The sequence below is a fragment of the Cherax quadricarinatus genome, chromosome 43 (assembly GCF_038502225.1).
Source record: "Cherax quadricarinatus isolate ZL_2023a chromosome 43, ASM3850222v1, whole genome shotgun sequence".
NCBI lineage: Eukaryota > Metazoa > Arthropoda > Malacostraca > Decapoda > Parastacidae > Cherax > Cherax quadricarinatus.
The window spans coordinates 20,636,364-20,658,844 of NC_091334.1; the positions used below are offsets into that span (position 1 = coordinate 20,636,364).

The 22,481-nt window shown below is 39.9% G+C and overlaps 1 protein-coding gene across 2 annotated transcripts in view; it reads right to left on the reverse strand.

Annotated features, from left to right (window-relative positions):
- Nadk2 (NAD kinase 2, mitochondrial) overlaps nt 1-22,481 on the reverse strand; it is a 41,308-nt gene that overhangs the window by 12,286 nt on the left and 6,541 nt on the right. For both annotated transcript variants that reach the window (XM_070093657.1, XM_070093658.1), the window contains exons 5-6: nt 21,887-21,999; nt 21,037-21,142 (exon numbers count right to left, since the gene is read on the reverse strand). In XM_070093657.1, the coding sequence (XP_069949758.1) occupies nt 21,037-21,142; nt 21,887-21,999 (219 nt within the window). The remainder of the gene's footprint in view (nt 1-21,036; nt 21,143-21,886; nt 22,000-22,481) is intronic.

Below are 22,481 nucleotides of genomic sequence, written 5' to 3' on the forward strand. Positions count from 1 at the left end.
GTAGAGTGTGCGCAAAATAACATTTATAAAGGGATTCAGGAAAACTGATTAGCTGGACTCAAGTCCTGGAGGAAGGAAGAGCAGTATCCACACTCCGAAGGAACAGTGGGGGTGTCGCAGTCAGAGGTTAACCTGAAATGCTGCACAGTAATAATATGAAGCAGAAGAAAGAAGAGAAAGAAGAAAGAAAAAGTTGGAAGAAAAAAAGAAAGAGAAAAAGGAAAAAAAGAAGAAAAGGAAAAAAACAAGAAGATGAAGACAAAAATGAAGATGACGATTAAGAAAACAATGAAGACAACTATGACAAAGAAAGCGACGACAAAGACAACAACAATGACGAAAAAGACAAAGACAAAAACCGAAAAAAGACAGCAAAGACAGTGAAAAGAGACATAGATGAAGAAGATAAAGTAGTAGTAGTATAAGAAGATGAAGATCAATCACGTTAACAAACATCTGAAGGTAATCTAGTGATATTGTCTGCCAGTTAATCAAATTAAACTTTTCTTATGTACAATACCCCCCCCCCCTCAAAAAAAAAAAAAAAAAAAAAAAAAAAAAAAAAAAAAAAAAAAATGCTTGTAACTGGGTATCTGCAGTACATATACATACAGTATTTGTTTACGTCTCCAATACCTGAGAAAAATGTTTTCACCAAATGTACAATAAAAGTTTCGTCTCGTCTTACTAGGATAGAAGAGCTTGTGTACAACAAAGGCACAAAAGGAAAAAGATTTTGAAAATAGTACTTAATCTTTATCACACACTATAATGGCTTGGACGTGTAATGACAGAGGTTCTGAAGCCACCCTAGTAACTCAAATAAAGCACCATAAGACACAAGTGAAAACATAATACAGTGAACCCTCAGTTATCGGCCGTTCTGCTTATCGGCCGTTCTGCTTATCGGCCAACTTGCTTATCGGCCAGTTTTTTGGCTTCCGGTTATCGGCCATTATTTTGCTTATCGACCATACTGGACGCTTATCGGCCAGCGACGCTTGCGCATTCCTGAGCCAGTGTAGCTGTGTCGCTGGCCAAGTGAGGAAGCTTCTGCTCATTAATCCAAACATTTCGTTATAAATCAGTGCTTTTCTTTGTTATTTTTTAAGTGCAACTGCGAAATACGTAAGCATGGCCCCAAAGAAAGTTCCTAGTAAAGTTCATGTGGTAAAGAAAGTGAGAAACACGATGGAATTTAAAATAGTAGTAACTGAAAAATTTGAGAGTGGTATGTGAGTGTTAGAACTTGCCAGGATGTATGGGAAAAACAAATCTACCATCACTTCCCTCCTGGCAAAGAAAGAACAAATCAAGGAGCTCATGTTGCAAAAGGAGTAAATGTGATAATGAAACAAAGGTCACCAATAATGGAAGATATGGAAAAGTTATTATTGTTGTGGATCAGGGAAAAACAATTAGCAGGAGATAGCGTTGTAGAGTCAGTGATTGTGAGAAGGCAGAGCAGTTGTATGCAGATCTTGTAAATAAAATGCCTGGAACAAGTGCTGCTATTAATGAATTTAGGGCCAGCAAAGGCTAGTTTGAGAGATTTAAGAAGCGTAGTGGCATACACAGTGTGGTAAGGTATGGAGAGGCTGCAAGTTCTGATAAATGTGCGGCTGAAAAATATGTGCAAGATTTCAAGGGGTACGTAGAAGTTAAAGGATTCCTCCCCCAACAAGTGTTCAGTTGTGACGAAACAGGGCTGTTTTGGAAGAAAATGCCAAAGAGGACTACATTACACAGGAGGAAAAGGCCCTGCCTGGACACAAGCCTATGAAAGACAGGCTTACTCTTTTGTTCTTTGCTAGTGCTACTGAGGATTTCAAAGTGAAGCCTTTACTGGTGTATCATTCTGAAAATCCCAAAGTGTTCAAGAAACACAATGTTTTCAAGAGTAAATTGTGTGTGATGTGGAGGGCTAACAATAATGCACGGGTCACAAGGCAAATTTTCAAAGAGTGGGTGAATGATATGTTTGGCCTGAGTGTGAAAAAATACCTCCTGGAACATAAAATTGCCAATCAAGTGCCTCCTGGTACTGGACAATGCTCCTGCTCATCCTCCAAACTTGGTAGACCTATTGTCTGTGGAATTCTGTTTCACCACAGTGAAGTTCTTGCCTCCTAACACCACTCCTCTCATCCAGCCCATGGACCAGCAGGTCATTTCTAACTTCAAAAAACTGTACACCAAAGCAGTGTTTCAAAGGTGCTGTGAAGTGACCTCAGACAGATTTGACCCTAAGAGTGTTCTGGAGAAATCACTTCAATATCCTCCATTGCATAAGCCTTATAGGTAAGGCTTGGGAGGGAGTGACTTCCAGGACTTAGAACTCTGCTTGGAGAAAACTGTGGCCAAAATGTGTCTAAGAGAGAGAATCTGAAGAGTTTGGGGCTGACCCTGAGGATCCTATGCCTGTTGTGGAGTCCACTGTATCTTTGGGCAAGTCCATGGGGTTGGAGGTTAGTGGTGAGGATGTGGAAGAGCTGGTGGAGAACCAGAGGGAAGAGCTAACCACTAAACAGCTGCAACAGCTTCATCTGGAACAGCAACAGACCACAGCTCAGGAACTTGCTTCAGAGGAGGAAGAGGAAGTGGAGGTGCCTTCTTCAGAGATTTAGGAGATTTATGCAATGTGGACTAGGGTACAAGCTTTTGCTGAGAAATATCACCCTGACCAAGCTGAATCAACAGGTTCAGTGACAGAACCTTGTTACACTTCAGGGAAATCTTATAAAGATGCAGTAGGGGTCCAGTGACTCAAGCTGGTCCTAGTGGCATTAAAAGACAAAGGAGGGAAGTAACCCCAGATAGGGCTTTGATACTTTCAGTCCTTATGGAGGGGGATACCCCTTCCAAACAATAAACTTTCCTCCCTCTGTCCTCCTCCCTATCTTCCGTAAGTCAACAACAGTCTCCAATAAAGGTATGTAATACTGATTTAATTGTTAATGTATTTATTTTATTTAGTTCTCATTGTTTTGTGTATGTAAAGCTATAATTAATCTCTAAAAATTTTTATTTTTTTGTGAATATTTTTGGGTGTCTGGAATGGATTAACTGTATTTACATTAATTCTTATGAGAATAATTATTTCAGTTATCAGCCATTTCAGCTTGGGGCCAGCCTTCTGGAACAGATTACAGCTGATAACCGAGGGTCCACTGAACTGTATGATCAAAGGGCTGGTAAAATGATACAAAAATTGACTACACTGAAATGGGGATAAAGGCACAGAAAACGCTCAATGAAGCAGATCTCGATTTAACCCTTTGACTGCTTCGGTCGTATATACATGTCTTACAAGCCACCGTGTTGGACGTACATAGTACTGTATACTCAAAAATTCTAGCGGCTTCAAATCAAGCAGGAGAAAGCTGGTAGGCCCACATGTGAGAGAATGGGTCTGTGTGGTCAGTGTGTACCACATAAAAAAAATCCTTCAGCATGCAGTGCACAATGAGAAAAAAAACTTTGACTATGTTTTTGGATTAAAACGCTGATTTTGTGGTGTATTTTTGTATAGTATTTATGGTTGTATTCTCATTTTCTTGGTCTCATTTGATAGAATGGAAAACATATTATAGAAATAGAGGTGATTTTGATTGGTTTTACTATGAAAAGAACCTTGAAATGGAGCTCAAACTAGGGGAAATGTTTGATTTTTGCTGATGTTCAAAAGTAAACAAATGTTGTCAGTGTCCAATAAATGGACAACTAGCCATTCTAATATGCAGTCATGAATGGGTTGACATTATTTATACAATTATTACAATATTGCAGTAGTCTGCATAACAGTGAATCTTCTATTTTTTGTTTGAATAAAAATTTTAAATAGAAACCAAGAGTAATATCAGAGGGGCCTGGAGACGTGACTGATGAACAAAGAAAATATTATTTTAGAGCCAGGAATGTCTGCATTGTTCATTCTGGACCCTATTTTAAAATTGGCATATTTTTTAATCTGCGTGAAATTGGCCAAATTGCAAATTTCTGACCATGTTATTGGGTTGTTGAAATCAGTAAATGGGCAGTCTCTTGTACTCAATCAATAGAACAAATGAAGTTCTAAAGAAATAGCTATGTGTTTGGTTGACTGGAACAATGGAATTAGCTGAAAATAGGGCTCAAAGTGGGCAAAATCACAGATTCGTAAATATTGCCGAGGTCACTAACTTCGCGAGAGCGTAATTCTGTAAGTTTTCCATCAAATTTCGTTCTTTTGGTGTCATTACCATCAGGAAAAGATTCTCTATCATTTCACAAGAATTTTTTTTTTTTTTTTTTTTTTTTCAAAAAATTTTCGACACCAGGAGACACCTCAGGATTTGGGGCTGTGACAGTCAAGGGGTTAATAGGCTTGGGAAATATGGAACAACATGTGCTGGGTCACCTGATTTGGAATTAATAGACAAAGTGGGCTACTTCGAGAACTGACCATGTTTGTGATGATCATGGCAAAATAATCTCATCTCTATATACCACAATTGCCATTACCAGTTATCTACTATCCCTTATTAGTTAAATTGAGAGTTTGCTGTATATGGATGGGAGAAGGGGGGGGAGAGATGGAGATAGAGATATAGAGAGAGATTATATATATATTATATATATATATATATCACCCATGCTTCACACCCATATAAGAGCGTTGGTAAAACTATACTCTCATACATTCCCCTCTTTGCCTCCAAGGACAAAGTTCTTTGTCTCCACAGACTCCTAAGTGCACCACTCACCCTTTTCCCCTCATCAACTCTATGATTCACCTCGTCTTTCATAGACCCATCCGCTGACATGTCCACTCCCAAATATCTGAATACATTCACCTCCTCCATACTCTCTCCCTCCAATCTGATATCCAATCTTTCATCACCTAATGTTTTTGTTATCCTCATAACCTTACTCTTTCCTGTATTCACTTTTAATTTTCTTCTTTTGCACACCCTACCAAATTCATCCACCAATCTCTGCAACTTCTCTTCAGAATCTCCCAAGAGCACAGTGTCATCAGCAAAGAGCAACTGTGACAACTCCCACTTTATGTGTGATTCTTTATCTTTTAACTCCACGCCTTTTGCCAAGACCCTCGCATTTACTTCTCTTACAATCCCATCTATAAATATATTAAACAACCATGGTGAGATCACACATCCTTGTCTAAGGCCTACTATTACTGGGAAATAATTTCCCTCTTTCCTACATACTCTAACTTGGGCCTCACTATCCTCGTAAAAACTCTTCACTGCTTTCAGTAACCTACATCCTACACCATACACCTGCAACATTGCCCCCCTATCCACCCTGTCATACGCCTTTTCCAAATCCATAAATGCCACAAAGACCTCTTTAGCCTTATCTAAATACTGTTCACTTATATGTTTCACTGTAAACACCTGGTCCACACACCCCCTACCTTTCCTAAAGCCTCCTTGTTCATCTGCTATCCTATTCTCTGTCTTACTCTTAATTCTTTCAATAATAACTCTACCATACACTTTACCAGGTATACTCAACAGACTTATCCCCCTATAATTTTTGCACTCTCTTTTGTCCCCTTTGCCTTTATACAAAGGAACTATGCATGCTCTCTGCCAATCCCTAGGTACCTTACCCTCTTCCATTCATTTATTAAATAATTGCACCAACCACTCCAAAACTATATCCCCACCTGCTTTTAACATTTCTATCTTTATCCCATCAATCCCGGCTGCCTTACCCCCTTTCATTTTACCTACTGCCTCACGAACTTTCCCCACACTCACAACTGGCTCTTCCTCACTCCTACAATATGTTATTCCTCCTTGCCCTATACACGAAATCACAGCTTCCCTATCTTCATCAACATTTAACAATTCCTCAAAATATTCCCTCCATCTTCCCAATACCTCTAACTCTCCATTTAACCCTTTGACTGTCGCGGCCGTATATATACGTTTGTGAGGTACCGTGTTTGACGTATATATACTCATAAATTCTAGCGGCTTCAAATCAGGCAGGAGAAAGCTAGTAGGCCCACATATGAGAGAATGGGTCTGTGTGGTCAGTGTGCACCACATAAAAAAAATCCTGGAGGACGCAGTGCATAATGAGAAAAAAAAAACTCCGACCGTTTTTTTTAATTAAAATGCCGACTTTGTGGTCTATTTTCGTATAGTATTTGTGGTTGTATTCTTGTTTTCTTGGTCTCATTTGATAGAATGGAAACTATATTATAGAAATAGAGGTGATTTTGATTAATTTTACTATAAAAAGAACCTGGAAATGGAGCACAAAGTACAGGAAATGTTTGATTTTTGCCGATGTTCAAAAGTGAACAAATGATGTCATTGTCCAATAAATGTCCAAATAGCCATTCTAATACGCAGTCATGAATGGGTTGATGTAATTTTTACAATTATTACAGTATTGCAGTAGTCTGCATAACAGTAAATCTTCTATTTTTTGTTTGAATAAAATTTCAAAATAAAAAGCAAGAGTAATATCACAGGGACCTGGAGACATGACTGATGAACAAAGAAAATGTTATTTTAGAGCCAGGAATGTCTGCATTGTTCATTCTGGACCTTATTTTGAAATTGTCGTATTTTTTAATTTTCGTGAAATTGGCCAAATTGCAAATTTCTGACCATGTTATTGGGTAGTTGAAATCGGTAAATGGGCAGTTTCTTGTACTCAATCGATAGAAAAAATAGAGTTCTGAAGAAATAGTTATGAGTTTGGTTGACTGGAATAACGGAATTAGCCGAAAATAGAGCTCAAAGTGGGCGAAATTGCCGATTTTTAAATATCGCCGAAGTCGCTAACTTCGCGAGAGCGTAATTCCGTCAGTTTTCCATCAAATTTCGTTTTTTTGGTGTCTTTACAATCGGGAAAAGATTCTCTATCATTTCATAAGAAAAAATAATTTTTTTTTTTTCGAATATTTTGCGACACCAGAAGCAACTTCAGGATTTGGCCCTTCGACAGTCAAAGGGTTAATAACTCTCCTCTCCTATTTTTAACTGACAAATCCATTTGTTCTCTAGGCTTCCTTAACTTGTTAATCTCACTCCAAAACTTTTTCTTATTTTCAACAAAATTTGTTGATAACATCTCACCCACTCTCTCATTTGCTCTCTTTTTACATTGCTTCACCACTCTCTTAACCTCTCTCTTTTTCTCCTACTCTTCCCTCCTTGCATCACTTCTACTTTGTAAAAACTTCTCATATGCTAACTTTTTCTCCCTTACTACTCTCTTTACATCATCATTCCACCAATTGCTCCTCTTCCCTCCCGCACCCACTTTCCTGTAACCACAAACTTCTGCTGAACACTCTAACACTACATTTTTAAACCTACCCCATACCTCTTCAACCCCATTGCCTATGCTCTCATTAGCCCATCTATCCTCCAATAGCTGTTTATATCTTTCCCTAACTGCCTCCTCTTTTAGTTTATAAACCTTCACCTCTCTCTTCCCTGATGCTTCTATTCTCCTTGTATCCCATCTACCTTTTACTCTCAGTGTAGCTACAACTAGAAAGTGATCTGATATATCTGTGGCCCCTCTATAAACATGTACATCCTGAAGTCTACTCAACAGTCTTTTATCTACCAATACATAATCCAACAAACTACTGTCATTTCGCCCTACATCATATGTTGTATACTTATTTATCCTCTTTTTCTTAAAATATGTATTACCTATAACTAAACCCCTTTCTATACAAAGTTCAATCAAAGGGCTCCCATTATCATTTACACCTGGCACCCCAAACTTACCTACCACACCCTCTCTAAAAGTTTCTCCCACTTTAGCATTCAGGTCCCCTACCACAATTACTCTCTCACTTGGTTCAAAGGCTCCTATACATTCACTTAACATCTCCCAAAATCTCTCTCTCTCCTCTGCATTCCTCTCTTCTCCAGGTGCATACACGCTTATTATGACCCACTTCTCGCATCCAACCTTTACTTTAATCCACATAATTCTTGCATTTACACATTCATATTCTCTTTTCTCCTTCCATAACTGATCATTCAACATTACTGCTACCCCTTCCTTTGCTCTAACTCTCTCAGATACTCCAGATTTAATCCCATTTATTTCCCCCCACCGAAACTCCCCTACCCCCTTCAGCTTTGTTTCGCTTAGGGCCAGGACATCCAACTTCTTTTCATTCATAACATCAGCAATCATCTGTTTCTTTTCATCCGCACTACATCCACGCACATTCAAGCAACCCAGTTTTATAAAGTTTTTCTTCTTCTCTTTTGTAGTAAATGTCTACAGGAGGGGTTACTAGCCCATTGCTCCCGGCATTTTAGTCGCCTCATACGACACGCATGGCTTACGGAGGAAAAATTCTTTTCCACTTCCCCAAGGACAATAGAAGAAATAAAGAAGAACAAGAGCTATGTAGAAAAAGGAGAAAAACCTAGATGTATGTATATATATATGCATGTGCATGTCTGTGAAGTGTGACCAAAGTGTAAGTTGGAGTAGCAAGATATCCCTGTTATCTATATATATATATATATATATATATATATATATATATATATGAGAGAGAGAAAAAAAGAGAGACTGAGACAGACAGAGAGAGAGAGAGAGAGAGAGAGAGAGAGAGAGAGAGAGAGAGAGAGAGAGAGAGAGAGAGAGAGAGAGAGACAGAGAGAGAGACAGAGAGAGAGACAGAGAGAGAGACAGAGAGACAGAGAGAGAGACAGAGAGAGAGACAGAGAGAGAGACAGAGAGAGAGACAGAGAGAGAGACAGAGAGAGAGACAGAGAGAGAGACAGAGAGAGAGACAGAGAGAGAGACAGAGAGAGAGACAGAGAGAGAGACAGAGAGAGAGACAGAGAGAGAGAGAGAGACAGAGAGAGAGACAGAGAGAGAGACAGAGAGAGAGACAGAGAGAGAGACAGAGAGAGAGACAGAGAGAGAGAGACAGAGACAGACAGAGACAGACAGAGAGAGAGAGAGAGAGAGACAGACAGAGACAGAGAGAGAGAGAGAGAGAGAGACAGAGAGAGCATTCCAGAAGAAGAATTTTGTTGCAGCCAGGTTGAAAATTTCAGAAAATTTAAGGATATCCATAATCCTGTGGTATATGTGGATACAAGCCTGGAGCTACAGGAGGAAGGTTCAGAAGTCCTACCTCAGGGACTCCTGTCCAAAGGTCAAGACTGCCCTCTTGGGCTGTGTTGTAAAGTTGCAGCTAAGATAATCCATCACAGGGAAGCACTTCATGAGCTCCTCAAATCATTAGATAACCTACAAGCTATTGTAGAAGGCCAGTGCAAGCCTACATCAAGTGACGTAAGCTGCTCAGCTGATGGTGACACTATTGACAAAGACTGGAAGTCCCACACTGAGCTTAACCTATGGGTAAACAACTGGTGGAATTCTGTCATCGCTAAGGTCCCACAGACTGACAGAGTTCAAAACACTACCTTTGGGAATTCTAACACAATTCCTCTGACCACCACAGAGGGAACAAATCCTCTTCCCAGCAATGAGGGAAGCCTTGGATCTGTTAATTCTCCTACACCTGACATCTCTGCTTCAGCCACTGCCAGTCTACTTGACAGTGTACATACCATCTCTGATCCTACACCTGTCAGCACACCTGCCGACACTATTCTAGAATCTGGTAGCAGTGTTTCGTCAGCAAGTTCTGAGCCAGGAGTTTCTCCACCAGAGAACGGTGCAGTTAATGTTCAGGGAACTATCACTGCACCTGATCACCTACTGCGCCGAAGTACGAACAGCAGGGACACATCTGTCAGAACTGGTAGAGGACGGGGCAGAGGACGTGGAGGAGGACGTGGAGGAGGAAGACATCTACAGCCGTCTCACCCTCCACTAACACAGTTCCAGCGGCAGAATCTGAGGACAAATCTGCAAAACACAGGAGGTGCAACAAATCCTAGTCCACCCTCCCAGGCACCTAGGCTGTGCTCTCGCTGTCACCGGAAGGGGCACACTGCCAACAACTGCCTGCGAGATACCAGGTGTAATTACTGCTACAAGAAAGGACATAAGGAGGACCAGTGTCGGAAGAAAAAGGAACTTGACAGACAGGGCCACCTGTTTAGAGACCTGTTCTCAGAACAAACCAGCAGGATCTCTGAATTGGTGAACACTCTCACACGTCACCCACTTAGCTACTCCTATCCCAGCCCAGCAGGTGGGATTGTGCCTTATACAAGACCACAGACCTACATCCCTGCAGCTGCCTCAGTACCCTACCTCTCTCAAGGGCAGGCACCTTACATTCCCTACACACCCACCACCTCAAGCTGACCACTTCATCATGAGGAGCCAGTCTATCAGCATCCTGTCGGCCAACATTAGAGGTTTCATTACTAATGTTGGAGAGCTCACACATAGTTTTGTGAACACTCGACGTCCCGACATGATAGCTGTTGTTGAAACATTTTTGGATGACAGGACTCCAGAAAATTTTGCAAGAATTGCTGGCTACACCTCATGGATGAGAAGAGACAGGCAAGGGCAAGGAGGAGGTGTTGCTGTGTGCTTCTCTAAAAGTGTTCATGCCCAGCACATTCATGTTGCCACCCCTACACATCTTGAAATGATGTTCTTCAAGCTCTGTATAAACACTAGTACCTCTGTACTAGCATGTGCAATGTACAGACCTCAGTGGCAACATGCAGACCCTATCAACTTCCTAATGGAAAATATTGACTCCCTTCTGCTACAACACAACTGTCAACATATTATAATTGTTGGTGACCTCAACCAGCACCTTATACAGAGGGACTTTGATGGCCTTCTTGCAGTGTTTGACATGAGAAACTTTGTTGATTTCCCTACTCATATCTCTGGCTCCTCCCTTGACCCAGTAGTGAGTGATCTGGCAGAAGGCATAGTCACTTGTCAACCCCTTGGCTACGTTGGATCGTCTGACCACAAGGCTGTTTTTACGACACTTAAGATCCCAACAGAACGAGGTGAGGAGTCCACACACACAACCTGGCTATGGGAAAGAGGTAATTGGCCAGCCCTTTGCTCTGAACTTGCCACCACCGACTGGAATGCTCTTCTCCAAGGGGATGTTGACAACCAAGTGAAAGCCTTCACTGGACACATCCTTAATCTACAACAAGAACACATTCCTCACCGGCAATATGTGACGAAGCCTACAGATCAGCCTTGGTTTGGCTTTCGTTGTAGAGAGGCTGCTACTGCTAAGTACAAAGCATGGCGAAGGTATAGAGACATCCTACCACCTATAACAGGAACTTGCACATGCAAGCCTGTAGGCATATGGGTGATGTTCAAAAGTGGGCCATTGCTAAATGGGAGGCGGACACTAAAAGAAAGTTAGCATCAGGTAGGGTAGGCTCCAAAACCTGGTGGTCCCTGGTCAAGGACAGACAAGGTTATCTGCCTGATGAACTTATTCCACCTCTAAATCGACAGGATGGGACCACCTCTACTAGTAGTCAAGAGAAGGCAGACCTCTTTGCTGAACACTTTGCTACCAAAATGCAAGTTCCTGATCCAGCAAGGGACCCTCCTTGGCTAGCTGCAAGAACTGTGTCAAAACTGTCAGTGGTGACAATAAGGCAGGAGGAGGTGCATTTCCTACTTAAATCGCTTGACCAAGAAAAGGCTGTGGGCCCAGACAAGTTGAGCCCAAGATTGTTGAGAAGATGTGCAGACCAGCTAGCAGCACCTCTAACTCGCATCTTTCAGCACTGCCTAGTACAGTGTAAATGGCCCTCTCTATGGAAAGAGGCAAATGTAGTCCCTGTTCACAAAAAGAAGAGCAGAGCAGAAATCAGCAACTACAGACCAGTGTCACTCCTGTCAATCACTGGTAAGATCCTTGAGACAATAATCTCAAGACAAATGACAGAGTTTTTTGACTACCACTCACTACTTTGTGATCGTCAATACGGCTTCAGGAAAGGTTACTCTGCTGCTGATCTGTTGTTAAACCTCTCCACTAAGTGGCACCAGTCACTGGATGAATCCAAAGTCAGCTGTGTGGTAGCACTGGACATTGCTGGCACTTTCGACCGGGTGTGGCACCAGGGCCTCTTAGCAAAACTTCAAGCACTGGGAATTGCAGGCTCTACGCTATGTCTCCTCAGTGATTACCTTCATGGTAGATCTCTAAGTGTAGTTCTCAATGGAACGGAATCAGCAAGACATCCTATTGGGGCAAGTGTTCCACAAGGAAGCGTGCTGGGTCCATTGTTATGGAATGTCTACTTCAACGACCTTCTTCATCTCATCCAGAATCACATGCATATGCAGACGACTGTACACTGACATTCACTTATCCAAGAGAAGAAATGCCAGCTGCTCTAAGCTACATCAATCACCAGCTGAGAGCTATATCAGCTTGGGGAAATAGATGGCAAGTAACATTTGCACCTGAGAAAATGCAAATGATGATCATCTCTAGGCACCATGATGGTAATGCTGGTGCAGTAGTAAGGATGAATGGGAGGATGTTGGCACCTGGAGAAGAAGTTGATATCCTTGGGGTGAAATTTGACTCCAAACTAACCATGAAGAACCATGTTGTAAATCTTGCAAACAAGGCAGCCAGGAAGCTTACAGCACTTCGCCGTATCTCCCATCTGCTTGACAATAGGGGTTGCAAGATCCTGTACGAGGCACAAGTATGCTCGCACCTTGAGTATGCTCCACTTTCTTGGTTTGCCTGCCCCCCCTCTCATCTGCGACTGCTTGACAGAGTAGAGAACAGAGCAAGACGTCTCATCTCTCGCCTGGACCCATCCTGGATAGATCTGTCATTTCAGCAGAGCCTTCAACATAGGAGGGATGTGGGTGGCCTTACTGTTATGTACAAGGCCAATATTGTCAAAATACCACACTTGGATCCACTTCGAGGACAGCGTGAAACAAGCTTTTATGCCACAAGATGGGCAGAAAGCAGCAACTTCACTCTGGCTGTACCCTTCTCCAGAACATCACTCCATCTGAGATCATACATACCAAGGATGACTCGAGTATGGAACACATTCGTACAGCATAATGATGTCAACGAGATAAAGTCAGTTGATCAAATGAAAATGCTGGCCCACAGATGGCTCCAACTTCATCCTGTTCCCTACTTGTATGTCTCATAACAATAAAAATGCTTTCAAATGAGCTGATGTAGGTAACAGCTCTTAGGTTTCCAATAAAGTTAGGAATCCTTAACCTGTAAAGAGCTGTCAATAAAGCTAGGGATCCGTAACCTGTCAAACCCTGTGTAAAAAAAAAAAAAAAAAAAAAAAAAAAAAAGGGAGAGAAAGAGAGAGAGAGAGAGAGAGAGAGAGAGAGAGAGAGAGAGAGAGAGAGAGAGAGAGAGAGAGAGAGAGAGAAAGAGAGACAGAGACAGACAGAGAGAGAGAGAGACAGACAGAGAGAGAGACAGACAGAGAGACAGAGAGAGAGAGAGACAGAGAGAGAGAGAGAGAGAGAGAGACACAGAGACAAAGACAGTGAGACAGAGACAAGACAGAGACAGACAGACAAGAGAGGGAGAGGTCAACATCTAAACTCTGTTCTAAAACATCCTTAGAACACATTTTTAATGCAGTATATATTTTTCATGAAGAGGTGACTCAAAGATTTAATAATGTATTTATATTAAAATAAATCTGATTTTTCCTCAAAATATTTAATGTGTATTGTTTGTGCATTAAAAATAGTGCTTTAAAGCCTTTTTTTTTATCAGGGTTTAGAGCTGAAATTATCGCACTCCTTGATACTTCTTATAGAGTACGTAGTTCAAAAGGTAATGGAGCCACAGAAAATCTGAAAAGACCTATGGCCATTTCTTCATGAATCGAGTTATTTCCTAATACAGGGAGGACACATAGCTAATTAAGAAGCAGTACAATAGTGAAGAGCCAATATAAACACTGACACAAAATACTTGATAACGTGGCAGTGCATAGATATTAATGTTGATGAGGCTGTCAACAACTACACAAGCTCGTTTAGTAGTACAGACTATTATGATGCACTTGTATTGTCAATGCAAGTCATGTAAAGCATTAAATTGTATGATAAAACAAAGAGCATATATTTTATATACAGTGTATATTAAATTATTCAAAGAAGTCTGCCATTTTGGCTTCTATAATTCAGATTTCAAAAATTCCATGCTAGTATTCTTATTCAATAAAAAGTCAAGTTTGCCTGAATATCAAGTTTTTGGTAAAAAAAATTTACACAGCTCACAGTTTTCACATTAACCCTTAAACTCAAAAGTTTTTAATTATTTTTTTTTTTTACAGAACTGTAGAGCATCAAAAACACACACACAAAAACTTTGTCATTGCAAGTCGATTACTGACACTTGAGTAAATAGCCGACTGCAATTTTAAAATACATTACTATTTGTCTGATACATATGAAACTTAATTTTTTCAATAAATTCTGTGACTCCTGCAAGACGAGAGAAGCACTAGTTAATAATGCAGAAAACCTATTACATTAGGTATTTTAGTTAGTAATAACTTGGGAGAATTTTAGACATCTAGCAAAATTATATTACATACAGTATACAATCTTTTATACTGTACCATAAAATATAAGTTGAAATTTCATTCATATAAGTTTGTTATGCAACAGGTAAGTTTATGACTGGTGTCATGTGAAATATTTTAACTGTACACATGCAAAGGAAAAATAAAGGGCATACATATATGTTATATACTATGCAGAACTGTATATACAATAGGGTGGGCCAAAAAAGTATAAGTATTAATTTTTATTTTTCTCAAGGTGGCTCTTGTTATAATTCTTTTGTTTTTCAACATACTGGCCATCTCCCACCAAGGCAGGATGACCCTAAAAAGAAAGAAACACTTTCATCATCATTCACACACAACCATTGTCTTTGCAGAGGTACACCAAACAGCAAATACCCCTCCTGTACAGTGCAGGCATTGTACTTCCCACCTCCAGAACTTAAGTCCGGCTAACTGGTTTCCCTGAATCTCTTCATATATTACCCTGCTTACACAGGAATGTGAACAATACTGTATCACTGTTAAATAAATGCAATTATCTGTCATTAAAAAGTACTGCTATACAATACACATGCTCACTGCCACCCATAAAAGATGGCAGCAATTTCCCATCCCAGTGAAGTAGTATTGCAGAACATTACAAGAAAATTGCCTTATCAGCATCTGCAACCACTTGCCTAGTCTTCAATCATAATGGATGAATTATATTGCAAAAAACTGATACTTTGTCCAGTTATTTTTTTCACAACCCAAATATGTTTTGGAATGACTGAAATTTTACATGTTTGACATTGTTTTTTACATAGTGGCACATGGGTGCCCTTGATGACAATGCTTTACACACAGTTTACTCCTATAAGAATGAAGGAATGATTAAGTAAAGAGAGTGGCAAGGAAAAAAATGAGCTTACGAGAAAATTTGCAATGAAAAAAATGACAGACGAAAGACAAAGTATGTGGAGAGGAAGAGGGAGGTTAAAAGCATAGTGAGGGAGTAGAAAAACAAAGCCAATAAGAGAATGGGTATGTCTTTATCAGCAAATTTTGCTGAGAATAAGAAACTGTGTTAGAGTGATCAATAATGTGAGAAAGCTGGAATGATGGAGAGGATATTCTAATAAGTTGTTCACTGTTAGTGATGAGGGAAAGGTGGCGAGTTCATGGATGTTGCAGATGAGGTAGCACTATATAAAAGTGTATATAAATAATTCAGAGAACTGACAGACTGATAAATTAAGACATTTGTGCAACATTTGGGTATCTTTACTGTGGAAACATTACACCAACCAGTTAGTGGCTTCCTCAGTCCAATTCAGAGTGAAGAGGAGGCTGAGATGGATGTGGGGAAAAAGTGTGTGAGGCAGTAGGTAGAATGAAAGGGATTAAAGCAACTGGGATAGATGGACTGAAGGACATGTTAAAAGTATGTGGGGGTATAGTGTTGGAGTGGTTATGTGTTTCTTCAACATATGCATGAAGAGAAGGTAGCCAAGGATTGGCAGAGAGCATGAATAGTTCCCTTGTACAAGGGGAAAAGAAACAAAAGACAATGTAAGAATAAATAAGAGGGATAAGCCTGTTTAGTACACTAGGTAACATTTACAGAATAATAATTTTTTGAAAGTGTTAAAGGTTAAGATAGACAGTAGGATTACAGAGAAGAGAGGATTTAGGAAAGGTAGGGAATGTGTTTACATTAAAGCATGTAATTGAGCAGTACTTACATAAAAGGAGTTGTTTGTTGCATTTATGGATTTAGGAAAGGCATATGACAGAACAGATAAGGAAGCTATATGGAAGTTGTTCCAAATGTATGGAGTAGGAGGTAGGTTACTAAAAAGCAACAGTGAGTATTTATGAAGAGAGCGAGGCTCAGGTTAGGGTATGTAGGAGGAGACGGACTATTTCCCAGTGAAGAGGGACTATTTCCCAGTGAAAGAAGGACTTAGGGATGCATGATGCCACCATGGTTGTTTAACATATATACTATATAGATGGGACTGTAAAAGAAGTAAATGCTAGGGTGTTGGATCTGATACAACGTGCAAGTTATCATAGTTGCTCTTTCCTGATGACAGTTGTTTTGGGGGGATTCTGAAGACAAATTGCAAAGATTGGAGGATGAATCTGGAAGGGTGTGTAAAAGATGGAAAATAAAAGTGAAGGTAGAAAAGAACAAAGGGGTGAGGGGTAACACAATGTCTTGGTACTGACAGACTGAATATCAGATTAGAGGGCAGGAGTATGGAGGATGTGAATGTATTTGAAGTAGACACGTCAGCAGATGGGTCTATGAAAGATGAGGTGAACCATACAATACAGTGGACCCTCGACTAACGCTATTAATCCGTTCCCGAGAGCTCATCGTTAGTCAAAATAATCGTTAGTCAAGTTAATTTTCCCCATAAGAAATAATGGAAATCAAATTAATCCGTGCAAGACACCCAAAAGTATTGAAAAAAAAAAATTTTAACACATGAAATATTAATTTTAATACACACAAACTGAAGAAGACATTCACAGTTACATAACACTTACCTTTATTGAAGATCTGGTGATGATTGATGGGATGGGAAGAGGAGAGTGTGTTGATGGTCTTAGTGTTTAGAAGGGGAATCCCCTTCCATTAGGACTTGAGGTGGCAAGTCCTTTTTCGGGGTTACTTCCCTTCTTTTAATGCCACTAGAACCAGCTTGAGAGTCACTGGACCTCTGTCGCACAACATATCTGCCCATAGAGGCCTGTACCTCCCGTTCCTTTATGACATTCCTAACGTGTTTCACAACATTGTCAGTGTCACCATTAAACACTTGTTCAGGTTTCAGTCCTTCACTGTCTATGTACTCCTTGAATTCCTGCACATATTTTTCAGCTGCTTTTTGGTCCAAACTGGCAGCCTCACCATGCCTTATCACACTATGTATGCCACTACGATTCTTAAATCTCTCAAACCAACCTTTGCTGGCCTTAAATTCACTCACATCACCACTAGTTGCTGGCATTTTTCTAATTAAACCGTCATGCAACTTCCTAGCCTTTTCACATATGATCGCTTGAGAGATGCTATCTCCTGCTATCTGTTTTTCGTTTATCCATACCAATAACAGTCTCTCAACATCTTCTATCACTTGCGATCTCAGTTTCAAAAACATAGTTGCACCTTTGGCAAGAACAGCTTCCTTGATTGCCGTTTTCTTGGCCACAATAGTAGCAGTGGTTGATTGGGGTTTTGTGTACAGCCTGGCCAGCTCGGAGACATGCACTCCACTTTCATACTTAGCAATGATCTCTTTCTTCATATCCATAGTAATTCTCACCCTTTTTGCTGTAGGGTTGGCACTAGAAGCTTTCTTGGGGCCCATGGTGACTTATTTTGCAGGTGCAATCACTAAAAAGGCTGTGATAATATGAAATGTTCCGACTGTATGCTTGGAATCGACTGCTGTGGCTGGCTGGCTTGTAAACACTGGCCAGAAGTGGACGCCTCTCAGACGGAAGGAATAGTGTTGGTCGAGTTTTTTAGCACTAATCGAGGCAAAATTTTTGCGATAAAATGTATTGCTAGTCAGATTTATCGTTAATCGATGCCATCGCTGGTCGAGGGTCCACTGTATGTGAAAGTAAAAGAAGGTGCATGGTGTCGAGACATCTGTGGAAAGAAAGAAAGCAGTTTACCTGTGGAGGCATACGAGGGAATGTACCAGGGTATAGTGGTAGTGACACTTATGGGGTGCAAGGTACAGGTTTTAAAAATTGCAAGAAAGAGGAGTCCAGAAGTAGATGAGATGCCAAGGTTGAGCAATGTGTGAAGTGAATGTAATACAGAGTATCTGGAGTGCAAAAATTAAAAGGCGATGTGATGTCACCGTGGGCATAATTCAGAGAGCTAAAGAGGGGTTTATTGAGGTGGTTTGGGTATGTAGAGTGGATGGAGATGGATAAGTCGACAGTGTACAAATTTGAGGTAGAAGGTAGGAAGGGTAGAGGGTCATCCCAGGAATGGCTGGATAGGAGGGGTAAATGAGGTTTAGAGTTTTAGGGTCTTTAACCCTTTCACTGTCGGTGCTGTAATATTACGGCTTGCAAGCCAGTGTTGGTGCCGTAATATTACGCCAAAATTCTAGCTGCTTCCAATCTTGCAGAAGAAAGCTGGTAGGCCTACATATGAGCAGTCAGTGTGAACAGTATAAAAAAAAAATAATGCAGCACGCAGTGCATAACGAGAAAAAAAAAAAACTCCGACTGCATTTTTGGTTTAAAACACTGACTTTGCGGTGTATTTTTGTATGGGATTTATGGATGTATTCTCATTTTCTTGGTCTCATTTGATAGAATGGAAGATATATTACAGAAATAGAGATGATTCTGAATGGTTTACATAATAAAAGTACCTTGAAACTGAGCTAAAAGTAGTGGAAATATTCAATTTTTGCATCCAATACACGTCAATCGGTGGGTCTAATATGTTTTCACAAATGTGCTGATGTTATTTATACCATTTTTACAATAATGCAGTAGTCTGCATAACAGTAAATCTTCTATTTTTTGTGTGAATAAAAATTCAAAATGGAAAGCAGGTGTAATATAAAAGGGGCCAGGAGACTTGACTAATGAACAGACAAAATGTTATTTTAGTGTTAGGAATATTTGTATTGTTAATTCTGGACCCTGTTTTGAAATTGGCCTTACTTGAACTGTTTATGAAATTGGCCAAATTACCAATTTCTGATCACTTTATTGGGTAGTTGAAATCGGTAAATGGGCAGTTTCTTGTACTCAACCGATAGAACAAATGGAGTTCTAGTAAAACAGCTATAAGTTTGGTTGACTGGAACAGCAGAATTGGCCAAAAATAGGGCTCAAAGCAGACGAAATCGCCGATGCATAAGTATCGCTAACTTTGCGAGAGCGTAATTCCATAAGTTTTCCATCAAATTTTGTACTTTTGGTGTAATTACCACCAGGAAAAGATTCTCTAATCATTTCATAAGGAAATTTTTTTTTTTTTAAATTCTTTGACACTGAGAACAAGTTTGTGAGCAGGGCTCTCGACAGTGAAAGGGTCAACAGGCTTGTGCAAGCATGTTAGGAGTGAATGGAGACAAGCAGTTTTTATGGGACATGTTGCTGGAGTGTGAGCAAGGTAACCTTTATGAAGAGATTCAGGGAAACTTGTTAAGTCAGAGTCGAATCCTGGAGGTGGGAAGGGCAGTGTCTGCAATCTAAAGTAAGGGTGGGGATGCTGCAGTCAGAGAGCAATTTGAATTGTGATGCCAGCACACTTCTGGAAAGACAGTGACAGAATGAATGATGGTGAATGTGTGTTTTTTTTTTTTAGGGTCTCCCTGTCTTGGCAGAAGATGACTGAAAAAAAAAGACACCACCCTTAATATACTGTACAGTGGACCCCCGGTATTCGATGGCATCGGTATCCGATAAATCCAGTATTCGATGCATTTTAACGCAAAAATTTCGCCTCGGTATCCGATCAAAAACCCGGTATTCGATGCGATTCGTACGAGACGTGTCCACGTGTGGCCTGAACTGCCCTGTGTGTGCCAGTGTTTACAAGCCAGGCAGTGTGCGCGCATCTAAGGATACATTCGGTACATTCCATATTATCACTGTTTTTGGTACTTCTTTCTGCAAAATAAGTCACCATGGGCCCCAAGAAAGCTTCTAGTGCCAACCCTGTGGTAAAAAGGGTGAGAATTAGTATGGAAATTAAGAAAGATTTTGAAGGGTTTGGGGCTAACCCTGAGAAGCCTATGCCAGTTGTGGAATCCATTGTGCCTACTTCAAAAATTAAGGAAATGTGTGCAAAGTGGGTTGAACTGCAAACCTTTATGGATGAAAATCACCCTAACACAGCTATTGCAAGCCGTGCTGGTGACTATTACAATGACAATGTTGTGGCCCATTTTAGACAAATCTTAAAGGAACGGGAGGTACAGAGCTCTATGAACAGATTTGTTGTGCGACAGAGGTCCAGTGACTCTCAAGCTGGTTCTAGTGGCATTAAAAGAAGAAGGGAAGTAACCCCGGAAAAGGACTTGCTACCTCAAGTCCTAATGGAAGGGGATTCCCCTTCTAAACAGTAACAACTTCGACACTCTCCCCTCCTCCCATCCCATCAATCATCACCAGATCTTCATTAAAGGTAGGTGTCAATTATTATATTGTTATTATTCTATTGTTATTGTAATTATTCTATTGCATTAAACTTAATATTTCATGTGGTAAATTTTTTTTTTTTCATACTTTTGGGTGTCTTGCACGGATTAATTTGATTTCCATTATTTCTTATGGGGAAAACTGATTCGCTTTTCGATATTTTCGGTATTCGATGAGCTCTCAGGAACGGATTAATATCGAATACTGGGGGTCCACTGTACGTACATAAAAAAAAACATGTTTGAAGTAATATTTTTATTTCACAACTACCAGTCATATATAATACGTACTTCACAAGGAGCAAGAAATAAGTGAAGGGCATATCACATAGTTGACCAACCTCATTAAGAGCCAAGACTGGAAGTACTCTCCTTGCCATGCCAGTCTCACTGCACAGAGGTACATCATCCTTTAATGTCCGTAAGTGAGGCTCCATATCCAGGTACCTGTATGTTACTCTCATGTTATGTATAAAGCTATCATTCAGGTGAATGATAATCTTACATCAGTGATTATTTAACAAAGTGTAAAACACAGCATAACAGATAGCAAAATGCATTTTCTTTGATATTTTAAACACAAATACAGTACAGAACACTGAAAGAAAATTTTGGGTTATGGAGCAATCTTTCTGTACATACAATACCTTGAAGTGAAGTGTACAAAACTATTCCATACATTAGGATTCTGGGAGAAATGCAGCACCCATGCACAAGTTCATATTCAACTTACGTGAATACACACATACTCTACATGAAAGCGGCACTGAAGAAAGGGATTTTTATGCTAACAAAAGCAAACAGGGCTCTGCCAACACAGCTCAGCACTCAGAATCAAACCAGGTACTCAACAATGTAAACAACCAGTGTTTCAGATCGAATTTAAATGTCATGAGCTTGATGGATATTATTTATAAAAATGATGGGCCAGTATAAATAAAAATTGAAGGTTAAAAATAAGTACATGTATAAATATGATACAGCTTTTAAATTGGCCCTAAATGGTTCTAACATTTTAAGATTTATGCTCTATTAGAAGAATTTACAAAGGAACCTGAAGCACTGAATGTAGAAAAATCCTATACAAGCCCCAAATAACCACAATAAAATTTGCAATTTTTTTCAGTTGAGATATAATTACCAGAACAATAGGTCATTGTGAGGAGTGCCTTTAATACCACCAAACAATACCTGTACTCATGGTAGTGGAGCTGCTGGGCATGAAGCTCCACAGGTGGTTTATAAATGTCATCACCAATTAGAGTGACACGAATTCTGCTTCTGAAGGTCCATCGGAATTTTCCCTGTGCAGCACACAATAGTTGCACATGTTAATGACTTACATCTGCTAATAATTTAAAAATCATGTAAATAATTTACATAACTGCTAAAATACAGTATACCAGATACTACAAGCAGACAGAATCTGAAGCACATATTGGATCTCAGTACTGTATACATTTTACTCCAGTTAATGCATTATTCATTCTACCCAGTTTTCAAGCCACCAGTCAACCTAGAAAAACATACTGTATATACATTTTTTTTTTATTTTCTATGGGCTAAGCTATCATATACAGTAATATAATACAGTAATATGTATATTGTATAGTCATAATTTAAGCTATATCACTTCTTAAACAAAACTTACAACACCTTAAGTTCACAACTGTTAAAAAACTAAAGTCTTGAATACTTCCTTTTGTTCATGCAGTGATGAGCACACTAGATGATTTACATTTAGTACAGTACGTATGTGTTTTTTTTTTTTTTTAACAAGTCGGCC